This window comes from Staurois parvus, unplaced genomic scaffold (genome assembly GCF_062004578.1).
Source record: "Staurois parvus isolate SC_StPar_1 unplaced genomic scaffold, SC_StPar_1.0 ptg000919l, whole genome shotgun sequence".
In the NCBI taxonomy this organism is placed as follows: Eukaryota; Metazoa; Chordata; class Amphibia; order Anura; family Ranidae; genus Staurois; species Staurois parvus.
In genome coordinates, this window is record NW_028318715.1 from 959,785 (window position 1) to 983,092 (window position 23,308).

Sequence of the window (23,308 nt, forward strand, 5' to 3'; positions counted from 1 at the left end):
TATTGTAAAGTGTTTGTTTATTGGTGTAGTTGTGCCAAAAACCTAGAAAAAAAAGCAAGGCTCAAACACTGCACTGAAACACAGGATCAAGCCCCCTCCCCCCTCCTTCAACAGCAAGTAAAAAAAAAGGTAACATTTTGTGACAAGATAATGTTATACTGAAAATGATCCTTTTACAACACAGAACTGAAGAAAAATAGTTAGATTAACCCTTCATCTTTCACCCACCCAGCAAGTAAGGCACTTCACAGCCGAGATCTTCCATAAAACATTTTGATGACAAGTTGTGCACAAGAACTGCTCAAGACACTGCTAAAATCTACTAAGAAATATTGTCCATAATAGTGGCATAACATACATCCTGAGATGTCTTCATAAGAGGTTTTGTTTGGTCATTCTGAAAAATTTTAGATCCCTGTTTTTATCAGGGTTGTGTGCATCTTACAGAACACCCAGAAGACAAACCATTAAATTAAGTATGCTCTGCAGTACTGCATGTAAATGACTCAGTAACGGTTTGGCCCATACACACAGTGCAAACCCATAGGGTTCAGGATGGTTTACAGTTCATCTCTGGAATTCCGCAGCACAAAGTTCTGTAGTGTTTCCAGGTCTCTAGCTCCTTCGTGCTCACTCACTTTTTCCCCAGCACGGAAGAGCAGCAATGTTGGATATCCCCGTACCTGCCAAAGGAAGACAAGAAAATTAGAAGTAAAATTGCTTCACAAAACTAAACCATACTGAAAGCTTGAACACCGTTTAATCACAATACAAAAATTAATATTGATGTAAGAACTGTGGGGTCCCCTTCACGTGGGGTAGAATCAGATTAGAGCAGAGCTGGCAGACGACAGGTTCGTATTCGTGCAGTTTATGCAGAGCGGACATGGACGCAGCCTGCTCTGCTCTATGGGCAGCTGGTGGTAAAGTGACTGGCTGCCTATTCACACTTGACTGCCCTCCAGTCCACCTAGATCAGGGATCTGCAACCTTTAAGACATAAAGAGCCACTTGGACCCGTTTCCGAGAGGGAAAAAAAAGACTGGGAGCCGCAAAACCATTGCAACATTTAAAACAAATCCGACACTGCATATATTGCAAAAAGCGCTCTGGTCATGAAGGGGGTTTAAGGGCCCAGTAAGCAAAGGGTTAATCAGGGCCACAGTGTATCGTCATAATCACAATCACAATCATAGCCTTAGGTCAGTGGTGGGCAACCTTTTTTTTCAACCGAGCCAAATCTCGCGAAAACCACGATTGAAATTTATTTTGAGAGAAACATTTTTAAAACTGAAAATACATCCCCCATATAGTAATTCATCCCCCATATAGTAATTCATCCCCCATATAGTAATTCATCCCCCATATAGTAATTCATCCCCCGTACAGTAATTCATCCCCCGTATAGTAATTCATCCCCCGTATAGTAATTCATCCCCCGTATAGTAATTCACCCCCCGTATAGTAATTCATCCCCCATAGTAATTCATCCCCCCTATAGTAATTCACCCCCCCTATAGTAATTCACCCCCCCTATAGTAATTCACCCCCCCTATAGTAATTCATCCCCCCTATAGTAATTCATCCCCCCTATAGTAATTCATCCCCCCTATAGTAATTCATTCCCCCTATAGTAATTCATTCCCCATATTGTGTCAATTCACTTACCTTTGCTCCGCGCGTTCCTCTAGCTGTGTTCCCGCGCCGTTCTGGTCTTCAGGGCGGACTGTGAGAGGAGAGGAGTTCGTCACGCTGCCCCGCCTACATCCTGACAGCCAATGTTTGCCAGCGGGCGCCCGGCACACAGAAGAGCTGCATTAAAAGAGCCGCGGCTTGCCGACCCTATTGCCTGTCACCTGGTGGGCAGTGTGCTCCGGAGCCGCAGGAAAGGTGAAAAAGAGCCGCATGCGGCTCCGGAGCCGCGGGTTGCCGACACCCGACCTAGATGGTCAGGTCTGCCTGAAAAACTGACTGGTGGAAATGACTAGATCTCACCCATGTGAAAGGGGCCTTATGCTACATATCAAAAAAAAGGTATAAAGGGCAGCTATGGTGGAAAATAAGGCAATTATGTGGAATGCATGTATGCCACATAAATGGACTGCTTGAATAAAAGGTAAGTGCAGTAAGCTACTAATTACGAGACAAGACTTATCATCCCCCCCCTCCTTCTTCCACACACTAAATTAAATTGCAATTTTAACAAAGTGGCCAGCAATTTTGGGCAACATTTGGTGTACACCGAAGTAGGAGATATTCTTCATGTTGAAGTTAAAAGCTTGTGGTACATTTCCATATCACTTCTGACAAAGCTGGGAAAGCCCACTAATTGTTTCTTTTCCCTTTGTAAAATGAAAAGAGGCAAGTATACAGATCTGAGCAACTTTAGCAAGGGCACCTTTAGCAAGAGCCAAATTGTGATGGCTAGACAACTGGGTCAAAAGCAACTACAAACCTCTTGCGGAATGTTCCTGGTCTGAAATGGTCAGGACCTATCAAAAGTAATCCAAAAAAAAGTAAAAAAAAAAAAAAGTAGAGGCTCACTGATGCACATAAGGAGAGATGGCTGGCCTGTGTAGTCTGATCCAAAAGCAAAGCTGCTAAAAAAGTGAATGTTGGTTCCAATAGAAAGGTGTCAGAACACAAATGGGCATTGTAGTTTGCACCTGCCAAGTTTGATAAGACCTGCTGCCTACATTCATGAATACACAACACAAGAAGCATCACTACATAGGATTCCCATGCCCACACAGCAAGGCATACAGTATAGTGAACAAGTGTTTTTAATAATATTGCATTTTGTCCAATAAAGTCACTAGCAAATTGGTAAATTAATTCTACCTACTGATCTCAGAATAGATAGAACGCAAAAATTAAAGAATTATGTCCACATGCACATATGACTTACCGAGAACCTATTACAGAGGGATCGTTCAGCAGTGCAGTCCACTTTGGCTATTTTCACATCACTAAAACCAGGAAAGTCTTTTTTGGAAAGATCCTCCCATGTAGGAACTAAATGCTTACAGTGTCCACACCTGGAAGGAAACCATGTAATTAACATACTCACAAGTTTTGAAATAGTAAAGTATCTTATACAATTTATAAAAGCCATTAAGGAATACAGCAAGTGGGTGGAGGGAATGGCACTTAGGCCCTATTTATAACAGGGAGCGGTATTTGATAAATGGGACTTTAGATATGACACGTCCCCCCTGCTTCTGCATTCCTCTTGCTACTTCTTGTCTGTGGAAAGTGTTCACAGCAGAGACAAGCTGAACTTTTGAATCAGCTGTCTCCTTGAAAGCTCTTGTCAAAATCAGCCATGGCAGGATGGGAGGGGCCAGGTCGGACCTCATAACTATGGTTAGAAAGCACTTGGCAACATGAGAAAAAGTGCTACATGTACATTGTCCTACGAGGACATAAAATGATAGATCTTTAATGTATCTATGAAGGTTCTCATTTACTTAGGTCATGGTGTATCTACTAGTTACTTAGTAAGCAACATTATTTTCTTCACTCTACCTTCTGCTGCAATATGTGTCAGGAAGATACTGCAGCTTTTTTTGTCCATTTTAATATAGACCAATTATTGCAATTCTAAATATTTTACCTATTTAAAAGAGAAGTATTTTAAAAATTATACTTACCTAGGTGGATGCAAACTCAATCCGATGCTGCATCTGTCCCTGCTGGCTCTAAGGCTGAGAACTGGGTGATCAAACACCGCTTAATTGCTCAGTTCTCCCTGCCGCTCTGAGCAGAGGGTGGTGACTGTCAGTTACCGCTGTCTCTTCTGCCTGCCTACCCCCCACCCCCACTGGAGCACTGGGCTCAGACTCTCAACAGCTCACCGAGAGCCTGAGCCAGGTACTGTTCTAGGCTCCTCAGTGGATCCCAACCATATGGTCGCCATCTTTCCCCAGCTTAGACCAGCCCTGTGTCAGCCAACAGTAAGCTTTAGCCCGCTGTCAGCTGAAGATGGGTCACAGGAGTGCAGAACAAAGTGAAAGGGTGTTCATGCAGTCCATGCCAACAGACTAGGGTAATAGAAAGACCATTTTAAATATCAGACTAAATATTCAATCCCTTAACTTTACACTATAAATCTGCTACTCATGTCTTATTCAAATAAACAGATGCATATTAAAACAAAAATATAGTTACCATGGTGCGTAGAACTTTATAAAGGCGATACCTTTGGCAACAGTTTGATCAAAGTTATTTTCCGTAAGAGCCAGTACCTTCGACTGAAAGATAAAACAAGTATTCTTTAGCTACGGCACACAGAAGTCTTCACAGCTTAATGAGGCATGCTTGGTTGCAGGCAGCTATACTCTCCAGTGCAAAACAGACTACATGGACTTTATTTAAATACACTTTTGCATGAAGTGTGGCAATACAAATCTTCTTCCCAAAAGCTTCAGCAAATATACAAATGGCTGTATAACCAAAATTGTTAAAAACTTCCAAACCTTTGACCATGCATGATTTCCTGTAAATACCACAATTTATATATTTGCTCAGATTTATCACCATGGTATTTCTACTGAAAGTTGTTTGTACAAAATCAGAAGTGTGGTGTGAAACGTTCTAGCACCCAAACAAGGTATTTAGTGGCTAGTGATCTAGGCAGATATGTAGGGCTGCAAAGTACCAGGCTGATCTAAATGAAATACAGTATTTTGTTGGTTTGCCCATGCGTATGCCATTTTTTCACTAAAACATTTACCTGTAGCCATTGCACACTAAGGTAGGGCAGGGAAAGGCAGATGTACATTTTCAGAGCGTCCAAGGTATATGCTTTTATTAAAAGCTGCAGAGAGCATGGTTATTTCAGAACAGGTACTTGGCAAACTCACTCATTCTCCAATGATATTTTGTAATTTTTTCCCCCCACGACCAGCAACAAGGTGAAGGAAAGTAAACATACAAAACTAACACACAGGGGTTTATTTACTAAAGCTGGAGAGTCCAAAATCAGACTCCCTTCTGCATAGAAACCAATCAGCTTCCAGGTTTCATTGCCAAAGCTTCATTGAACAAGCTGAGGTTAGAAGCTGATTGGTTTCTATGCAGAAGGGAGTCTGATTTTGGACTCTCCAGCTTTAGTAAATAAACCCCACAGTGTCTGCTCCATCATCTTTTAAATTAAACATAAGCTCAGCTACCCACTTCCACGGCTATTGGTTCATCTTCTTGTGCTGGGACATCTGCTTCCTTGTTGTCTGTGGTTTTCATCTGGGTTTCCACATACTCTTTTAAGGAATCCAAATCCCGTTTCCCCTTGTACTGATCCACCTAAAATAGCACAAGAAACATGGCATTAAATAATTTGTATAAAATAAATGCTGTACATTTCACAGAGACAAAAGAAAAAAAAAAAATCACTTACTTTTTCACCATTTCTGAACCAAATTAGTGTGGGATAGCCACGTACTTGATTATCAGAACAGAGGTCATTATGCTGAGTACAGTCAACCTTTTAAAAAAGAGGGAAGGGGAAAAAAAAAAATATATAAATATGTATTGCACAGTGCAAAATTCATTAGAACACATTTAGATTGGGAAATACTGTCCAAAATCTCCAATACCTTATTCTGTGCTGTATAACATGGAGAATGAATATACTGCAGAGATGCACTTTTTTCCCCCTTAACATACAAAACCGACCAATTAAACTGAATACAGAGCGGGGAAAAGGAAGGTGGCATTTCATGGGAATCACAAATGCTGGGATTTAAAACATCAAATGGCCCTTGCTGAACCAGAACACTGACCTGTGGACAGTACTACTGTTTTGGCCTTCTTAAATGACAAGTGAGGCATACCAGCCAGTCATAAACTAGAATTTAACCAAAATTTCCCTTCTCTTGTCTGCTTTTACAAGTTTCCTAAAAGATCTATACAGAAATATTCATCCTGCTGATGGGACAGATTTGCCTTCAGATGAGATGACTACAAATTAATTCACAATGTGGCATCACACCGTTTCCAGAAGCAAAATAGAAAAAAAAAATTATATAATAATAATAAAAAAAGGATATGAACAAAATGTTATCAGTAAAGCATATGCTCATTGGTGACAGTTTGTACAATTCATTCTGCTCTACAAGGCCTGAACACCCAAAAAGTGAAAAATAAATAATTATGAGTCATAGTACCCTTTACAAACCTTTGCAACTTTGACTGTAGAGGATTCCTGATAAGAGGAAGCCAGCTGCTCCCATGCTGGGGCCAATGATTTGCAATGGCCACACCAAGGGGCAAAAAATTTGATGAAGTGGTCTCCTGCCAAAATCAAAAAAGAAAAAGATTAGATAAGATATTTCCCATCATAAAACCGTGATGGATTGATCAGACAAATGTAAAAATATAATAGACAAAAAGGCATGAACCGACTCCTTTTAACAATGGAACATGCTAGATTGTAAGCTCGAAAGAGCAGGGCCCTTGAACCCCTCGTGTATTGTATTGTTTCTGTATTGTCTCATGTTCTGTCCCCCTGCTATTGTTCAGCGCTGAGCAAACCCTTTGGCGCTATATAACAACTGTATAATAATAATAATGCTAACCCGAAATACAGAACAGAAGTTTGTTAAATACACTAGTGTTTGTAAAGTCCATCCTTAATAAAGATACAAGAATTTATTCTTTTAGAAGGGAAATACACTGACAACTAGAGATGAGCAAATCTATTTAAACAAGAGCTTGCAGAAAATCCTTCCAGTACGCACCAAACTTCTGTTTTACCAAAACCTAGTAATGTATTTGGAAAATCTATAGGTTTCACTTCTGAACTGGCAGTGCTTGGAGAGGGCTTCCAAACAGAAGTCCTTACTACTTCATTATTAGGCCACCAGCATCACAGGTCAGGAGCCTCACCCCATGAAGCCTTAAAAGCAGAATATTCATTGAATTTTGCCAGAGTTTGCAAAAGGATATGCAGTCTATGCACAAAGGTTTCTATTTGAGAGGTCAGCTGTGTATGGTGAACTGTAGGTGTACCTTTGATTCACTTTTAGCCAGTTAGCAAACATTTTGTTTTGGCAGAGTAGAGTCAATTGGGACCATGCTGCTAAATCACTGATGAAGTTGATTTGCATCAGTTCCTTATCTCTACTGGCAAAGATTATAAAATACATTGCAAAGTTTTCGATTAGTATTCTAAGATCTATTAATTACTAATTTACAAACTTAAGTGACTGTAAAGCTTCAGCTGTGTTTAAAATTAAAACTTGTCATGCTTACCTGCTCCATGCAACGGTTTTGCACAGAGCATCCCTGATCCCCCTCCCCTCAGGTCTCCCCCCCATCCCCAATGAATCTGCCCTGCAACACCCCCAAGCTCACCTGCTATCTGCTTTTCAGGAAGATTACACATGCAAATGCCTACATGTGTTGTTTTGAATAACTGCTGGAGAGGAGTGCCATTCATTCACAAAAAGCTTATGACTCGTGTAGTAGATGGTGGTTTTCTTGTGAACAGTTAATGCAGCTTTCCAATGCTGTCATTCACAACACAAGCTGACAATTATATGTGTACTCTCCCCTGAAAAGCAGGCAGTGGGCCAGCTTAGGCCTGGATTGGGCTCACATGTGCGATCAGTAGCGAATATCTTTCAGCTTAAAGAATGCAGCAGAGGAGGCACAGGGCTTTACAATAGAGGGGGGCAGTAGATTTTGACTTCAGTGCAGACTGTAGCTTGGACAGATTTGTGCAGTGCCACATGCATTAGACTTTTAGTCTAGATTTATATATGTGTGTGTGCGCACATCACAGGTACAGCAGCCCATTCCTTTGAAATACAGGGTACAAAAAACAGCACACAGCACAACACCATACTGTTTTGCCCCTGAGTGTCATTAGGAATTAATGGCACCCCATGGGGCTGCTGAAGAGCAGTCTGTCTCTGTGCTGGTCAGGAACATGAACAATTACACACTTGTTCCTGACCCATACTTAGTGAACGTAGCCTTAAACGTCTTTAAGCACATGCAGGCGATATACATTTTTATTGTAACAAGACAGGTCAGAATTTAAAATATACACTGGAACAAAAAAAAAAAACACAGTTCTTTACATACCATCAGCAACATGATCCTTGAAGTTTCCTGAAGAGAGCTCATAAAGGCCCTGTTTGGCCTCCGGTGCTTTAGGGGTTTCTTGCTCAACCTTTGGTTCCTGGAGAACAGCATTCTTAATGTGAGCATGTGTTTAAAAACAATTATAATAAAGTAAAATTAAATGGGGGAAAAAAAAACAAACAAAAAAACACACCAGGGCAACCAGACATACACATTATGTTAGTATGTTCACATAAATCTGTGGAGGGAGCTGAAAGTTCAAGTTGCTAAACATCAGCCACCAAACCTTAAAGACTTGGAGAGGATCTGCCAAGAGGAGTGGGCCAAAATCCCTCCTGAGATGTGTGCAAACCTGGTGGCCAACTACAGGAAACGTCTGACCTCTGTGATTGCCAACAAGGGATTTGCCACCAAGTACTAAGTCATGTTTTGTGAAGGGGATCAAATACTTATTTCCCTCATGAACATGCAAATCAGTGCATAATTTGTTAGACATGCATTTCTTTTGAATTTTTTGTTGCTATTCTGTCTCTCAGTGTTACATACACCTACCATTCGATTTTTACACTGATCATTTCTTTGTGAGTGGGCAAACATTGAAAATCAGCAGGAGATCAAATACTTATTACATACATATTTTAATTTTTTTTTAAATTGACTCACTTTGGACATGCTTTTGCAAAAAAAAAAATCATCATGATCGGATTGGGGGTGTAGGGAGGGATTTATTTAGATTAATACAATTTTAAGTGGAAGTAAAGGCAAATCCTAACCAACTCTAAACCTACTCTCAGCCACATTCTAAGCCTAATCTATTTAGCACTGTAAAGAGAAAAAACATAACATCACTATACTTGTTCTGTAGCCCCTTTGTGCTGGAGACAGCTGACAAAACGGCTGGGAAATGCCTGGTAAGGGACGTCACCCATAGAGTTACTATGGGGCTTCCGTTGTCAGCTGCCTCCCCTGCACACTCCTACACACTGAAGCCACTGATAGCTCAGCATGGGACCAGAACAAGTAAGTATAGCAATTAGATACATCAGGCTTAGAAAGTGTCTGAGAGTAGGTTTAGACTTAGTAAGGATTTGCCTTTACTTCTACTTAAAATTATATTTTCCACCAATACAGATCAAACCCTGGGATTGTATGTCCCAGCACTACCGTGGCCTCTGTGCATGAATGCTTTGTCTAGTCATCCTTGGCTGCCTGTGCATGTAGTGGAGACATCATGATAGCACCCATATTGGAGTGTCTGCCCTGGGAGTGTGCATGAGAGTGGTTTATAGGATATTACAAGGCAATTGAGCCACCCAAAAACCTGGAAGCTGGGGCAGTGATCATTGGATCAAAGAAGACATGGCAAGTACTGTAGTCAGCTGGTCAACATGTTCGGGTTTAACAACATTTTGAAGAGTATAAATTTAAAAAAAAAAAAAAAAAAAAAGTGTGCTGGAACTGGGAAACACTGGAATAGACTTTACTAGGCGAATGTTCACAGATTATAGTAAGATGAAGTTTCTAAGTGAAGAGCCTTTACTCCCTTATTAATTCAACCCAGTGTCCTTTATTGCATATGTAATGCAGGATTATAGAATAAAGACAAGGAAACTCATGGAATTAATGGACAAATAAAATTCATACAAAATGGAGAAAAAAAAAAAAAAAAAAAGTTATAATCGTGCAATGCCAAGGGTTTTTATATATTAAAACTGCCAGTATATCCAATTTGGAAATACCAACTTTCACTGCACTTTAAACAATAAGCAAAATCCTAATTTGAAAAACTGACAGATCCTTAATACCAAATTGTTACCACAACATAATCATGGTAAATTTACAACTTATATGGGTTTACAGACAATTTCAGTGGTGTACACCAAGGGTCAGTGTTGGGAACCTTACTTTTTAATATATTTATAGACAGTACAGGGTCTGGGATTAAAAATACCATTTCAGCCTTTTGCAGATGACACCAAGCTGTGCAGTGAAATAACGTCCTTACAGGTCTTCAACTTACAAGCCGACCTCAATGCACTGTTTAATTGGACAACTATGTGGCAAATGAGGTTTAATGTTGATAAATGTAAGGTTATGCACTTGGGGGCTAAGAATATGCATGCATCATACATACTAGGGGGGAGTACAACTGAATGAATCAATGGTGGGGAAGGATCTGGGAGTTCTGGTAGATCACAAGCTTAATAATGGCATGCAATGCCAAGCTGTGGTTTCTAAAGCGAGCAAAATCCTCTGAGGGAGATAGGGAGAGCGGGAATGAGGAAAGAACAAACAGAGGGAGCACAGGCCTAGTGCATTACCATAAAAACTGTTTAACCACATGCCGCCCAGCCACTGTAGAAATACGGCGGCAGGGCGGCACGGCTGGGCAAAAGCACGTTTTAAAACGTGTGTTTTGTAAACAGGTAGGAGGCGCGCCGCCGCCCTCCCTGTCCCGCCGATCACAGCCACGGATGTCAGTCGCCGGGTCACAGCCGGTCATTACCTGCTATGTCCCCGGTGATCATTGCTGACAGAGAGCACAGCTGCAGTAGCTGTGCTTTCTGTCAGTTCCGACAGCTCCAGGACACGCTGATCGGGAAAGAAGAGTTTCTCTCTCCCGATCAGCGGTGTTCCCTGCATTACACACCCCCTGCCCCCTAGGAAAACACTCCCCTCACACAGTTAACCCTTTCCCTAAATAATAAACTTAACCCCTTCCTCCTCAGTGCCATTAGTACAGTGTCATTGTTTTTTTTTTGCACTGATCACTGTATTGGTGTCACTGGGGATGTCAGTGACCCCAAGTCAGTACCCCCCAATGTCAGAATGTCCGCCGCAGTCCCGCCATAAGTCGTTGATCGCTGCCATAAGTCACTGATCACCGCCATTATTAGTATAAAAAAAACAAAACCTAAAAATCCCAGTATCTTTCCCGCCATTTGTAAACGCTATAACTTTCATGTAAACCAATTAATTTACACGTATTGGGATTTTTTTTAGCAAAAGACATGTCACAGAATGCATTTTGGCAGACATTTATGACTAAATTTGATTTTTAAATTTTTTTTTACTGGACATGTTTTATAGCAAAAAGTCCAAAATATTGTTTTTTTTCCTCAAAATTGTCAGCCTTTTTTTTTTTTCTATAGCGCAAAAAATAAAAACCGCACAGGCGATCAAATACCACCGAAACAAAAGCTCAATTTGTGGGGGAAAAATAAGGATGTAAATTTCATTTATGTACCGTATTGCATGACCGCACAGTTGACCTTTAAACTAGCGCAGCGCTGTATAGCAAAAAAATGGCGTAAAATGCAGTATCTATACCATAGTTTGTAGACGCTATAACTTTCACACAAAGCAATCAATATACACTTATTGGGATTTTTTTTTTTACCAAAAACATGTAGCAGAATACATTTTGGCCTAAATTTATAACCAACTTTGAGTTTACTATATATTTTTTATAGCCGACAGTAAAAAATATTGTTTTTCTACAAAATTTTTGGCCTTTTTTTGTTTATAGCGTGAAAAATAAAAAGCGCACAGGTGATTAAATACCACTGAAAGAAAGCTCTATTTGTGTGAAAAAAAGGACGTAAATTTTGTTTGGGTGCAGCATTGCATGACCGTGCAATTATCAGTTGAATTAGTGCAGCGCAGAGTAGCAAAAAGAGGTCTGGTCATTAAGGGGGGTAAATCCTCAGGAGGGCAAGTGGTTAAGAAGAAATAAAGTAGGTGTTGTACTCAGAAAACCACAAAGTCAAGGCAAGTCATAAAACAGCTTAGTCAACACCGTGCTGAGTAACCATCCTCAATAGGGAGTGTAGACATCCAATAGGCTGAGGCGTTTTGAGGACTTGCCTCTTCCTTTGGCTCTGAGGAAGAGGCAAGTCCTCGAAACAGAATATAACTGGATACTAACATTTATAGGTAAAGTTGATCCAGGGAATATCCGATTGCCTCTCGGGGGATCAGAAAGGAATTTGTTCCCCTGCAGGAGCAAATTAGATCATGCTTTGCTGGTTTTGCCTTCCTCTGGATCAACTGTGGGTATAGGATAATAACTTTTTCTTTTTTTAAATGGTTGAACTGGATTGACTTGTCTTTTTTCAGCCAGACTAATTATGTAACAATTTAAGTTATGATGTAATCTAGGGCCCAAAAGAGTTTCCCCATCTCTGTCTCAGCAAGGGATCCTAGACTGGTCACCTGCTGAGCGGTATAAGAACAGAAGTGGGAACCACATGTGCGATGTCCATTCTGATTTTCCCATCAGTCCTGTGATGGATGGTGTAAAATGGGAGGCTGAATGCAACAGCCTATATCTGTCCACATTGGTTAGGTCCACAGAAGTGGACCCAGATGCAAACTCTGTTCAGCCCAACGAATCTGAATGGACCCGGATGTGGGCAAATAGAGAAGTGGAGTCTGATCTCCACTACCATCCGGTCACCCGTTGGGGTACACTACAGTGCGATTTTGTAATCAGAGGTCAAACACTGACTGATCATGCCTGTGTGAAAGGCCTAAAGCATCATTTCCAAAACATTAGTCAGTAATGTACTAACATCAAACCCCTTTGCATTGTAGGAGTAAAAGTATCAGTGAAGACCACCACATGTATCATCTACACCGCTTGAGATGATGAAGCAGCCACATCCATTGGATTAAAACATACTGCCACCAAGTTCTTGCCACTGGTAACTAGAAATGTATACCGTATCCTAAAGCAGTCTTGCACATCCATCCTGAGCATGGCCCACAGCGAGATTATACATTTAGGGAAACACTACTGCATAGAAGATAATGTGGGGCAGCTAGAAGGACAGAAGAAGTACCGATCAATCACTCGACCATAGGCGCCCTGCAATCTTGAACAAACTATCACGGGGGGGGTAGTCAGTCAACCTACCTAAAGCCACACAACAAGCTGATGAAAAGATTCACATGGAGCGCCTTCTAGAAGGCTAAAAAGGAGGAGGAAGTGAACGACTTCCTTACAGGAACATGATAGAGTATGCTCATTGAGAGAGGCAACAAACCAGACAGTATTAGCTGCGATAGTGTTGTCTTACAGAGTAAGGAAGCATTTGAAAACAGCAGATCCAAAGATATTTACTAGCAATGAAAACACAAGATAGAAAGTTTGTGAACATAAAAGTAAATGGAGGAAAAACAAACAAACAAAACCCCTGATGTTTACTGACACCAAGTCTGTATCAGTTGAAGTAAATGAGATTTACGGCTTAGGATATCAGGGTATGTTGACTGCTGCCCGCCTACCAGAGCTCTACTAAAAAGGTCTTATTACATAAAATCCTAATAAAACAAACTGGAGCTGCTAGATGTCATGCATTTGGAATCCAGCAGTGCTCCTTCTGCATGAAGATGTAAAAAGCAGCCAAAAATATCACCAACCTCCCTAAGCAGATTTCATTTAGCTTTGCCCCTTTGCATTAACGTCAGAAAACCAAAATTCAGGAAGACAGAGCTTCCGGGACACTCACTTCTGGTTGCTCATTTACAGTCTGAAGCATCCAATTTTCCAGTGTCTGGAAGTCCCTTGCTCCCTGATACTTCACAGCTTCTAGGCCTGGTTTAAACAGCTTCAGACTGAAAGATAACAATGAGAGGAAACATTATTGGTCACTAGACATAAGATTATACTTCTAATTATAAGTGAACAGGAAACAGGAAATATTACACAGACCTGAGCTATGAAAAACTGATCAACTGTTCACATTTACATGTATCATGCATTTGTTGAGTTTGTAAAAAAAAAAAAAAACCCTCTAGTTTCTAGTAGTCATATCAGAGCTATACCAACAGTATATTTTCAAATTATACTTTAAGTTCACATTTAAAATACAAACAAACATTTTAGTGGTAGGCATCTAGATTAATAAGCACGTGTTAATGTTTATTCAGTGTACAGAGCCAACGTGATGTACAAAACATAAAACTATGAGTAAGCTATTCAAAAGACATAGTACTATGGGTTACATATACCTGCAAATAGTCATTGCACCACTATGTACAGTATGTTACATGCAACTATATACTCACATCCAATTACTTGTGCAGACCAGTGTTAGGCCCTGTTAACATCAGCAGCGCACTCTCATTCTGAAAAGTGATTTGTGCTAGATCACTTTTAGTGTGGCAGCTGCCAGGCAATAAAGAGGCAACACTTCAGCCTTCCCAATGCCATTTTTTTTAGCTGAAGGAACATTTTCTATGCAAAACACTGAACTCACGTGAATAGGTCACGTTGGGTTGCGGTATATCATTTGTTTGCCGCACCACAAACCAAAAATCACAGTCATGGTATATACAAGACCACATACCCTCATGCTGGTCATATTGTTCGGGCCCTATACACACTGTTGACATTTGTGGCAGTCAGTCACTCCAGAATACATTGTATTTAGTAGATCTGTACATAGTTTATATAGTTTGTGGTGATATTTGCACTGCTGTACATTTGGAGGTAGGTGCTGCAATCACATAGCTGCCATACTTTTAAAGCGGTGTTTTTAGCTTGAGGGATTACAGTTTTACAATCAGTTTTCTGCTGCAGGTTTTATTCCAGACAAGCGAGGGCAGATATCTCGTTTGTACCATTAATTTACTACAGAGAAGATAAGATGGATAAAACAGCCCAAGAACTTTTGGCCAAAAGAGAGAAAACACCCTAATATTCGATTTTTTCCAAACTTTGAATAGCTGGTAAATTTGCACAGAGCGAATGCACATGCAGCTTTGCCAGACTAACATCTATGCAAAAATGTTTTTTTTGTACAAAGACATGACATCATCCCGCACATGCGGCACAGTGCACATCCAACAAAAGATTGCGAGCAAGCGATCAAGTAGATGCCTTTTACTTCAGAAGATCATAGTTCATCTCTTCTGCAATAACAAGGTTTTTGGGTGGGGGGGGGGGGGTTTAACCACTAGTTAAAGCGGAGCGGCTCCCCCTAAAAATATGTCAGCAGCTACAAATACTGTAGCTGCCGACTTTTATTATAAGGAGACTTACCTGTCCAAGGATGCAGCAATGTCCTCCCCCGAGCCGATTCTTCAATCGGCTTTGGGTGTCAGCATCTTCAGTAAGGGAATCCAAAGAGCAGCCTTGCGGTTTCACAGCTGGTTTTCGACTGCGCATGTGCCACGCGTGCTGCACTTTTTGAGTGCTCCCGCAGTCTTCTGGGACCTGTGCAGTGTCCCAGAAGGCTGTGGGGGAAGAAGGGAGTCCAAATTTCCGTCTCAGATTGCCACAGGGGAGAGAAAGTTATACAAGCTGAACTTACCCTTTTGGGTGAAGTTCCATTTTAGGTTTAGTTCCACTGTAAATGAGTCACCTTGAAACAAGTAGATTCTGATTTGCCTGATCCACATACTTATTGCTGGTAATGAATCCAAAAGGGCCAGTAGGAAAAACATGCAACTATGATTTTCAGAAGGAGAATGATTATTATGGTCCCTGTGCTTGTATCAGGGCAGGTTTACGCTAAGCAAATCCTAACCTAATAAAAACGCAATTTGCACAGGCCAATAAAACAGAGCAAAATGCTAGGCAGATATGCATTAGTATATAAGGACTTACGTGGGGTATCCACGGACACCATTATCAGAGCATAATGTGTTGTCCACAGTACAATCCACTTTAGCAACATAAACTGGAGTCTTCTCCATATTATTATATTTGTCGCCTAATTCATTCCATGTTGATTGAAGACGTTGACAGTGTCCACACCTAGAATAAAAAAAAACAAACACACTTCATTAGGCCACTTGAGTACCACACAATGCTCTAATTTGTGATTGAAATAAATATTTAAAAGTCCATTTCTTTACCAACTAAGGAGAAGGATTACAGCTTGGGAAACCAAGCAAGATCCACAGAGAAAAGGATACAATGGTGCACAGGAAGAGTTAAATTGAAAACAATAGAAATCAGCACAAAGCACACATCCTACTGACCAACCTATGCGCTTGTGCTGAGTAAACGGATTTTAGCTCAATGTCCGCTGTAAGTAAAAGATTTATGCTTTTACTGCCCTGCCATTTAAGTTATATTAGAGGATAAAGGAGGCAGAACAAAGTCTTACTGGGACAGCAATGTGCATTCTGTGCAGCTACACAAACCCCCTTAAAATCAGTAATCATATAGTGGACATTCATTCTGTCACTTTGCTCTGCTCCTCCTAGGTTCAAACACAGCCAAATCAGGGATATATACCACCCAAGATTGGTGTATTTCTGCAACAGGTAAGGTCAGGTGTTTGATCAGCTGCAGACAGGAAGCCTGTACAAGTCTATGACAAATTGTCACTGTCTGTACACAATCGCACATGGAGCGATTATCTGTGGTTGGGGACTGGTGTGTGCCCTTGGATGTAGACAGCCAGTATCCAGGGGCTTACATCCTTCCCTAACCACAGGTAATTGCCCTGTGTGATAGCATGTGAACAGATGCACACGTCAGCCAGCCATCACATATTAGTACAGCTGATCACAAACACCGGGCCGTACCCATTGTAGAAACTCTGATCTGGGCAGAGCTTGGCCCCAATTGGCTGTGTACATGAATCCAATAAGGGATGCCACAGTTGACTACTCTATTGGAAACATCAAGCTGCTGGCTGTCCTACTGATCTACTCTTCAATTCACTGAGTAACTGACCTTAAAAGTGGAGCTCCAGTCTCCCCCAAAAAATTAAATGTCAGCAGCTGCAAATACTGTAGAGATACAGCAATGTCCTTCCTGAGTGGATTCCTCCATAGGCTTCATGAGCAGGAATCTTGGGTAAGGGAAACCGGCTTCACAGCTGGTATCCTACTGTGCAAGAGCGAGTCACACTACGCCATGCGATTGGTCTTACAGTCTGCTGGGGTCTGAAATATCACCGCGCCGATCTTACCCAGAAATCTGAGCAGGTACCTGTTAAAACCAGGTACCCGCTCCCCCCCCAAAAAAAATGTGCCAAATAGAACAGTGGAGGGGTGGGGATGCAAACGAGTGGAAGTTCCCCTTTTGTGTGAAGTTCTGCTTTAACAAGCACACAAATCACAAATTATGACTTCAGATGCCACATGCTTGTTCCAGGTCAGCAGCTAAGAAGGTACAAAAATTAGAGGATCAATTGTGCAAGAAACTAGCCTTTTCAGAAAAGAGGTCAGCAATGGCAGCCTCTAGCTCAGCATGGAGCTCCTTTAACCACTTGTCTACCAGGCACTTTCACCCCCTTCCTGCCCAGGACAATTTTCAGCTTTCAGTGTAGTCGCATTTTAAATGACAATTGCGCGGTCATGCAACACTGTACCCCTATGAAAATTTTCAGACAGATAGAGCTTTCTTTTAGTGGTATTTAATCACCACTGTTTTTTTCTTTTTTGCTAAACAAACTAAAAACAACTGAAAATTGTGAAAAAAATAAGTATTTTTCTTAGTTTTTGTTACAAAATTTTGTAAACGAGTAATTTTTCTCCTTCAGTGATAGGCAGCACTGATGAGGCACTGATAGGCATCACTGGTGGGCATTGACAGACATCACTGATGGGCACTGAAAGGCAGTACTCATATGGCACCGATAGGCAGCTCAGATGGGCACTGATGTTGCATCGATGGGCACTGACAGGTGGCACTGATGGGGCTACACTGATCATCAGTGCCCTGCCCAGAACCACCACCCGTCCGTCATTTCCTTATATTGCGGGCGGGAGGCAGTTAAGGAATTTATTTATAACAGCTACACTGCTCTGAAGATACTAATGCTAAAAAATTAACTAAACATAAATTAAAAAATAAAAACACACAGCAATTCGTTTCATAGCTAAACATATATTTTTATTCCTCCCCAGCATAGTAAGAGTGCCTTTAATTTCTTAACTAACTAGAGCAGGTAATGAGGTCATGGGAAGAAGCCAAAGTAGGCAGTCTCTCCCCCTCCCCTTCACTACAACTTGCAGATGGAGCTACTAAAGGTAACCCGGATTCTTACAATATGCCTTTGATGTTTCCAGGATGCAATAAATTATATACCAAGCAGAACAATCAGAAGCACCACTTTCCTGATCAACTGCATGCTGTCAGCCAAACTTGCTAATGGCTTAAAAACTACAAAAAGCAGAAAGAGCCCAATATTTTTCAGGAACTATTTCTCCTAGCAACAATGATGCCACATGAGATATTGCTGGTCACTGGGAAAAAGGAAAAAAAAAGGAAAAGGGGATTCATGAAAAACAAACAAATACGCAGCAGCCCTTATGTGACCCTGGATTGCACAGACTGCATAATATACTTTAAGGTGGCCACACACCGTATAGGTTGTACAATCAGATTGTATAATTTCCTTTACACTTTCCAAACCTAAACAATCCAATGCATTTGCACAGAAATGGGCAGGCTCTTATACTACATAGTTGATCATAGATCTAAAGCTAGGTTCACTGCAGCCGCATTTGCACGGGCACAGCAGCCCATTCATTTGAATGGGCTGTAGTAACTACAGAACGCACAGAGAAAGGTCCTGCACCTTTTCCAAAATGGCAGCTGCAGGGAAAGCACATAGTGCTGTGCAGTTCTCAGCATTGGAAAACTGCATTGCGGTTCCCATGGTGTGGGGGCACCATTAAGAGTACATGGCACCTCTGTAGGTCTGCTATCAGCGCATTTTTGCTGCAGGTATGCGTGTGACTTACCACTTAGATGCAAACCTAGCCCAAGGCCAGTGCACACAACAAAAATGCACTTTGATGCATTCCAGATACATTTTTGCTTACAATTCACACCACTCTCCATTCCGGTGCAGTTTGATGTAGTCCAGTACAGTTCTGTGTTCTACTTTTTGTTTCTGCACTGCAATGGCGTGAACTAGCGTCATTGGAATACATAGAAAACACTGTGCATGCATTTTTGATGCAGAAAAAAGAAAGCAAAAAAAAAACAACCGAACTGGACTGCATCTAATGTGAACTAGCCCTAAAGGAGATTGTACTGTTTATAGCCAGCTTAGACCTCATGTACACTACAGCTCCTCGAAACGTCTTTTCCTGGCAGGAAAAGTAGCACTAAAAACCACATGTATTTCTATGGACCCACAGATGTGAATGGATGATCATCCATTCACATCTGTCTGTTCTGGTCCATTTTAAACAGACAAGGGTACGTCCAGATCCGTTGAAGCGGAAGAAATGTAAATGGATGTCATCCGTTTACATCTGTTCCGTTTATGTCCTTTTTAGGCAAGAACATTTTTTGTTTATACTTGTCACCTCTGACTGGTCTCTGCAACAAGTAAGGCCCCTTCCACATGGGGCTGGCTCTGTTGGAATCCGCTTGCTCAGCGGGGAATCTGCTGATCTTTGCTGAGCAAAGCGGTTCATGTCTGCTCCGCTTATGCCCAACTGGTTCTCTATGGGTGGAAAAATGTAAACGGACTGCCTGTCCGTTTATACCTGATTATCATCTGATCTGCTCCGCTAGATGAATGTGGAATGGATTCTGATCCGTCTGTTTTTAGCAGATAGAATCGGCTGCAGGCGGGTGTAATCAGAAACATGTCCATTTACATCCACCGCTCCATAACAGGAGAATGGGGGGTCCGATCGGGTTCACCTGAGAAACAGACAGGCGGATGCAATTGATCTGCTAGTGTGAAAGGAGCCCAAGTAAAAAAAAGATGCAAAAAATGAATGTAAACTAAACGGATATAAGCTAAGCAAACCGAACTGAAATAAACGAAAGGGAAAGTTGAAGTAAACTGACAAACTGAACTGCAAACTGAATCCCATTTGTTTCTTTGAAAACACATGACTGAATGGATGACACCCATATGAAAGGGGCCTATTACAAAATGGAGCTGAATGGAAGTAGAAAAAAAAAAAAGTGATGTAAGCCTTGGTTCACATATCTGTGAATTCAGATGCAATTTGAACCATACCAATCTGCAGGACACGTGAACCAAAAATCTTTCCTGTTGAGCCTGCTCACATATGGGTGGGCTGGCTGCAGTTTAATTTGAAAAACAGACCTGTGCGATTTTCAGTCAGGTGTGATTTCCAATCTCATACATTTTAACAATTCTCATTGGAATCGCTCCTGAACCGCTGAATGAAATCTCACAGAAATGGGATAAAAAAAAAAAAAAAAAACTGCACTGCAAACCAGCCTGCACGTATGTGAATCCAGTCTAATGGACTACATCCGTTTCCTTCCGTTCCCCCATAGGAATTGCATTGCTGTCCATTTTTTTTATCTGTCAACAGACGGATGAAAACGGACACATGGAACGCCCATGTGAAAGGAGCCTAAGACATGGAACGCCCATGTGAATGGAGCCTAAGACATGGAACGCCCATGTGAATGGAGCCTAAGACATGGAACGCCCATGTGAATGGAGCCTAAGACTTGGCAGCTGATTGCTTTCTAGGCAGAGCTGCAGCAGATTTTGCACTCCCCTGTTATAGTAAATCAGTTTCATTGTTCCAAAAGGCCTGCTCATACATCTAGTGGCTAAGATTTCTACGTATCTATACTTGATCCCTCCACCAACAGGCCTAACACCCTTCTCCCTACAGATCCCCCCCCCCCCACACACACTAAACTGACAAGTCCAGCTGGGAGGCGGAAGTGGTGGAGATGTAAGCAGTCTTCCATGGCCTGTATGTGAACATTCCCGGCCTGGCTAGTACAGCCCCTAAGCACACGTAAGCTCATGCCAAGAATCCGGAGCCACGTCAGCAGTCCCTCACACCCTCTGAACTCGGCTCAGGCCGGGAGAGGGGGGAGGGAAGCCATGCCTCTTCTAGGAGGACAGCACATGGCAGGGAGGCTGCTGTCACATCATACACAGAAACTGCTCTGTATAGAAATGCAAACAATCCCCCCCATCATGTTAAGCCCTCTATCATCACAGGTCCCCCCCCCCATTATATTAAACCCTCTAACATCACAGGTCCCCCCCCCCCCATTATATTAAACCCTCTAACATCACAGGTCCCCCCCCCCCATTATATTAAACCCTCTATCATCACAGGTCCCCCCCCATTATATTAAACCCTCTATCATCACAGGTCCCCCCCCATTATATTAAACCCTCTATCATCACAGGTCCCCCCCATTATATTAAACCCTCTATCATCACAGGTCCCCCCCATTATATTAAACCCTCTAACATCACAGGCCCCCCCCCCCATTATATTAAACCCTCTAACATCACAAGTCCCCCCATTATATTAAACCCTCTATCATCACAAGTCCCCCCCCCCCAATTATATTAAACCCTCTATCATCACAGCCCCCCCTATTATATTAAACCCTCTAACATCACAAGTCCCCCCCAATTATATTAAACCCTCTATCATCACAGCCCCCCCCCCCCCATTATATTAAACCCTCTATCATCACAGCCCCCCCCCCCATTATATTAAACCCTCTATCATCACAGCCCCCCCCCATTATATTAAACCCTCTATCATCACAGCCCCCCCCCCCATTATATTAAACCCTCTATCATCACAGCCCCCCATCAGTCTAAACCCTCTATCATCACAGCCCCCCATCAGTCTAAACCCTCTATCATCAGGGTAATGAAGGATCCTGTGATCAGCTCCAAGTCTGTTTCTTATCAGACAGCAGCGGCGCAGCCCACAGCCAGGACTGATGTTTACAAACACTGATCACAGGCGGCCCTGAGCTGTACTCACAGGAAACACCGCTTCCTCCAACACCCGGCACTTCCCAGCACTGAGCACCCTCACTCATCAGAACACACCAATCCTCGATTAGCGGCCATGTTGTGAAGTACAGAAGCCCCCCAAGTCTGAGCCCCATATTTCTGTACCGGCCCCCCACCATTACCATGGAGCGAAGAACATGATAAAGTGCGAGGCCTCCTTGATGGCATGGGTGAACATCTCGCCTGAGTAGAGGTGCTTGTCGTGCGGGTCCTCCTCCTCATGGCCCTCCCCGGACACGCTGGCCAGCAGCGCACAGAGCAGGAGAACACAGCGGCGGCCTCGGAGCATCGTTCCGGCCTGGTGTAATCTGAGGGGAAGAGGAGAGAGAAGGAAGCGTACACTTCCCGGGGAGAGGAGGGAGGGGGCGGGATTATCGCGGCGGGAGGAGGAGGAGCGGTGCAGAGACAGGACAGGACAGGTGTGTCACCACAGACTCGCCTCACATCTGTCTTCACTAAAGAGGAACTCTGAGCAGAGCTTGTGTAATGCCACGTGACCGGGGCTGGTGTAATGCCACGTGACCGGGGCTGTGCTGCAATGGCCTGCTTCCTGTTACCACACACAGAGCACAGGTACAGCCAGGACACTGCAGGTAGGTGCTCCCCTTCATCGCACACAGAGCACAGCCAGGACACCGCAGGTAGGTGCCCCCTTCATCACACACACAGCCAGGACACTGCAGGTAGGTGCCCCCCTTCATCGCACACAGAGCACAGCCAGGACACTGCAGGTAGGTGCCCCCCTTCATCGCACACAGAGCACAGGCACAGCCAGGACACTGCAGGTAGGTGCCCCCCTTCGTCGCACACAGAGCACGGCCAGGACACTGCAGGTAGGTGCCCCTTCATCACACACGCAGCCAGGACACTGCAGGTAGGTGCTCCCCTTCATCGCACACAGAGCACAGCCAGGACACTGCAGGTAGGTGCCCCCCTTCATCGCACACAGAGCACAGGCACAGCCAGGACACTGCAGGTAGGTGCCCCCCTTCATCGCACACAGAGCACAGGCACGGCCAGGACACTGCAGGTAGGTGCCCCCTTCATCGCACACAGAGCACAGGCACGGCCAGGACACTGCAGGTAGGTGCCCCCCTTCATCGCACACAGAGCACAGGCACGGCCAGGACACTACAGGTAGGTGCCCCCCTTCATCGCACACAGAGCACAGGCACGGCCAGGACACTGCAGGTAGGTGCCCCCCTTCATCGCACACAGAGCACAGGCACGGCCAGGAAACTGCAGGTAGGTGCCCCCCTTCATCGCACACAGAACACAGGCACGGCCAGGACACTGCAGGTAGGTGCCCCCCTTCATCGCACACAGAGCACAGCCAGGACACTGCAGGTAGGTGCCCCCCTTCATCGCACACAGAGCACAGCCAGGACACTGCAGGTAGGTGCCCCCCTTCATCACACAACCTAACACCAGCTTGTACAACGAATGTCATTCCGACTTGAGGTGCG

At 43.0% G+C, this 23,308-nt stretch overlaps 1 protein-coding gene across 1 annotated transcript; it reads right to left on the minus strand.

Annotated features, from left to right (window-relative positions):
* On the minus strand, positions 1-22,222 carry TXNDC5 (thioredoxin domain containing 5). Its single transcript, XM_089656589.1, has 10 exons — positions 21,965-22,222; positions 15,707-15,856; positions 13,605-13,710; positions 8,092-8,188; positions 6,179-6,294; positions 5,399-5,485; positions 5,179-5,304; positions 4,171-4,253; positions 2,909-3,038; positions 1-683 (listed from the first exon to the last, which is right to left on the minus strand). Exons 1-10 carry the CDS (start codon positions 22,129-22,131, stop codon positions 561-563), a joined length of 1,185 nt encoding a protein of 394 aa, XP_089512715.1. The 5' UTR covers positions 22,132-22,222; the 3' UTR covers positions 1-560.
* Between the last annotated feature and the right edge of the window lie 1,086 nt (positions 22,223-23,308).

Coding starts and splice junctions, on each gene's coding strand:
- TXNDC5 (XM_089656589.1), bottom strand. CDS start 22,131: ATGCTCCGAGGCCGCCGCTGTGTTCTCCTGCTCTGTGCGCTGCTGGCC. Junction 3,039..4,170: donor ATAAAGTTCTACGCACCATG/GTAACTATATTT, acceptor GTTTCCTTCCAG/GTGTGGACACTGTAAGCATT. Junction 684..2,908: donor CCCTCTGTAATAGGTTCTCG/GTAAGTCATATG, acceptor TTCCTTTGGCAG/GTACGGGGATATCCAACATT.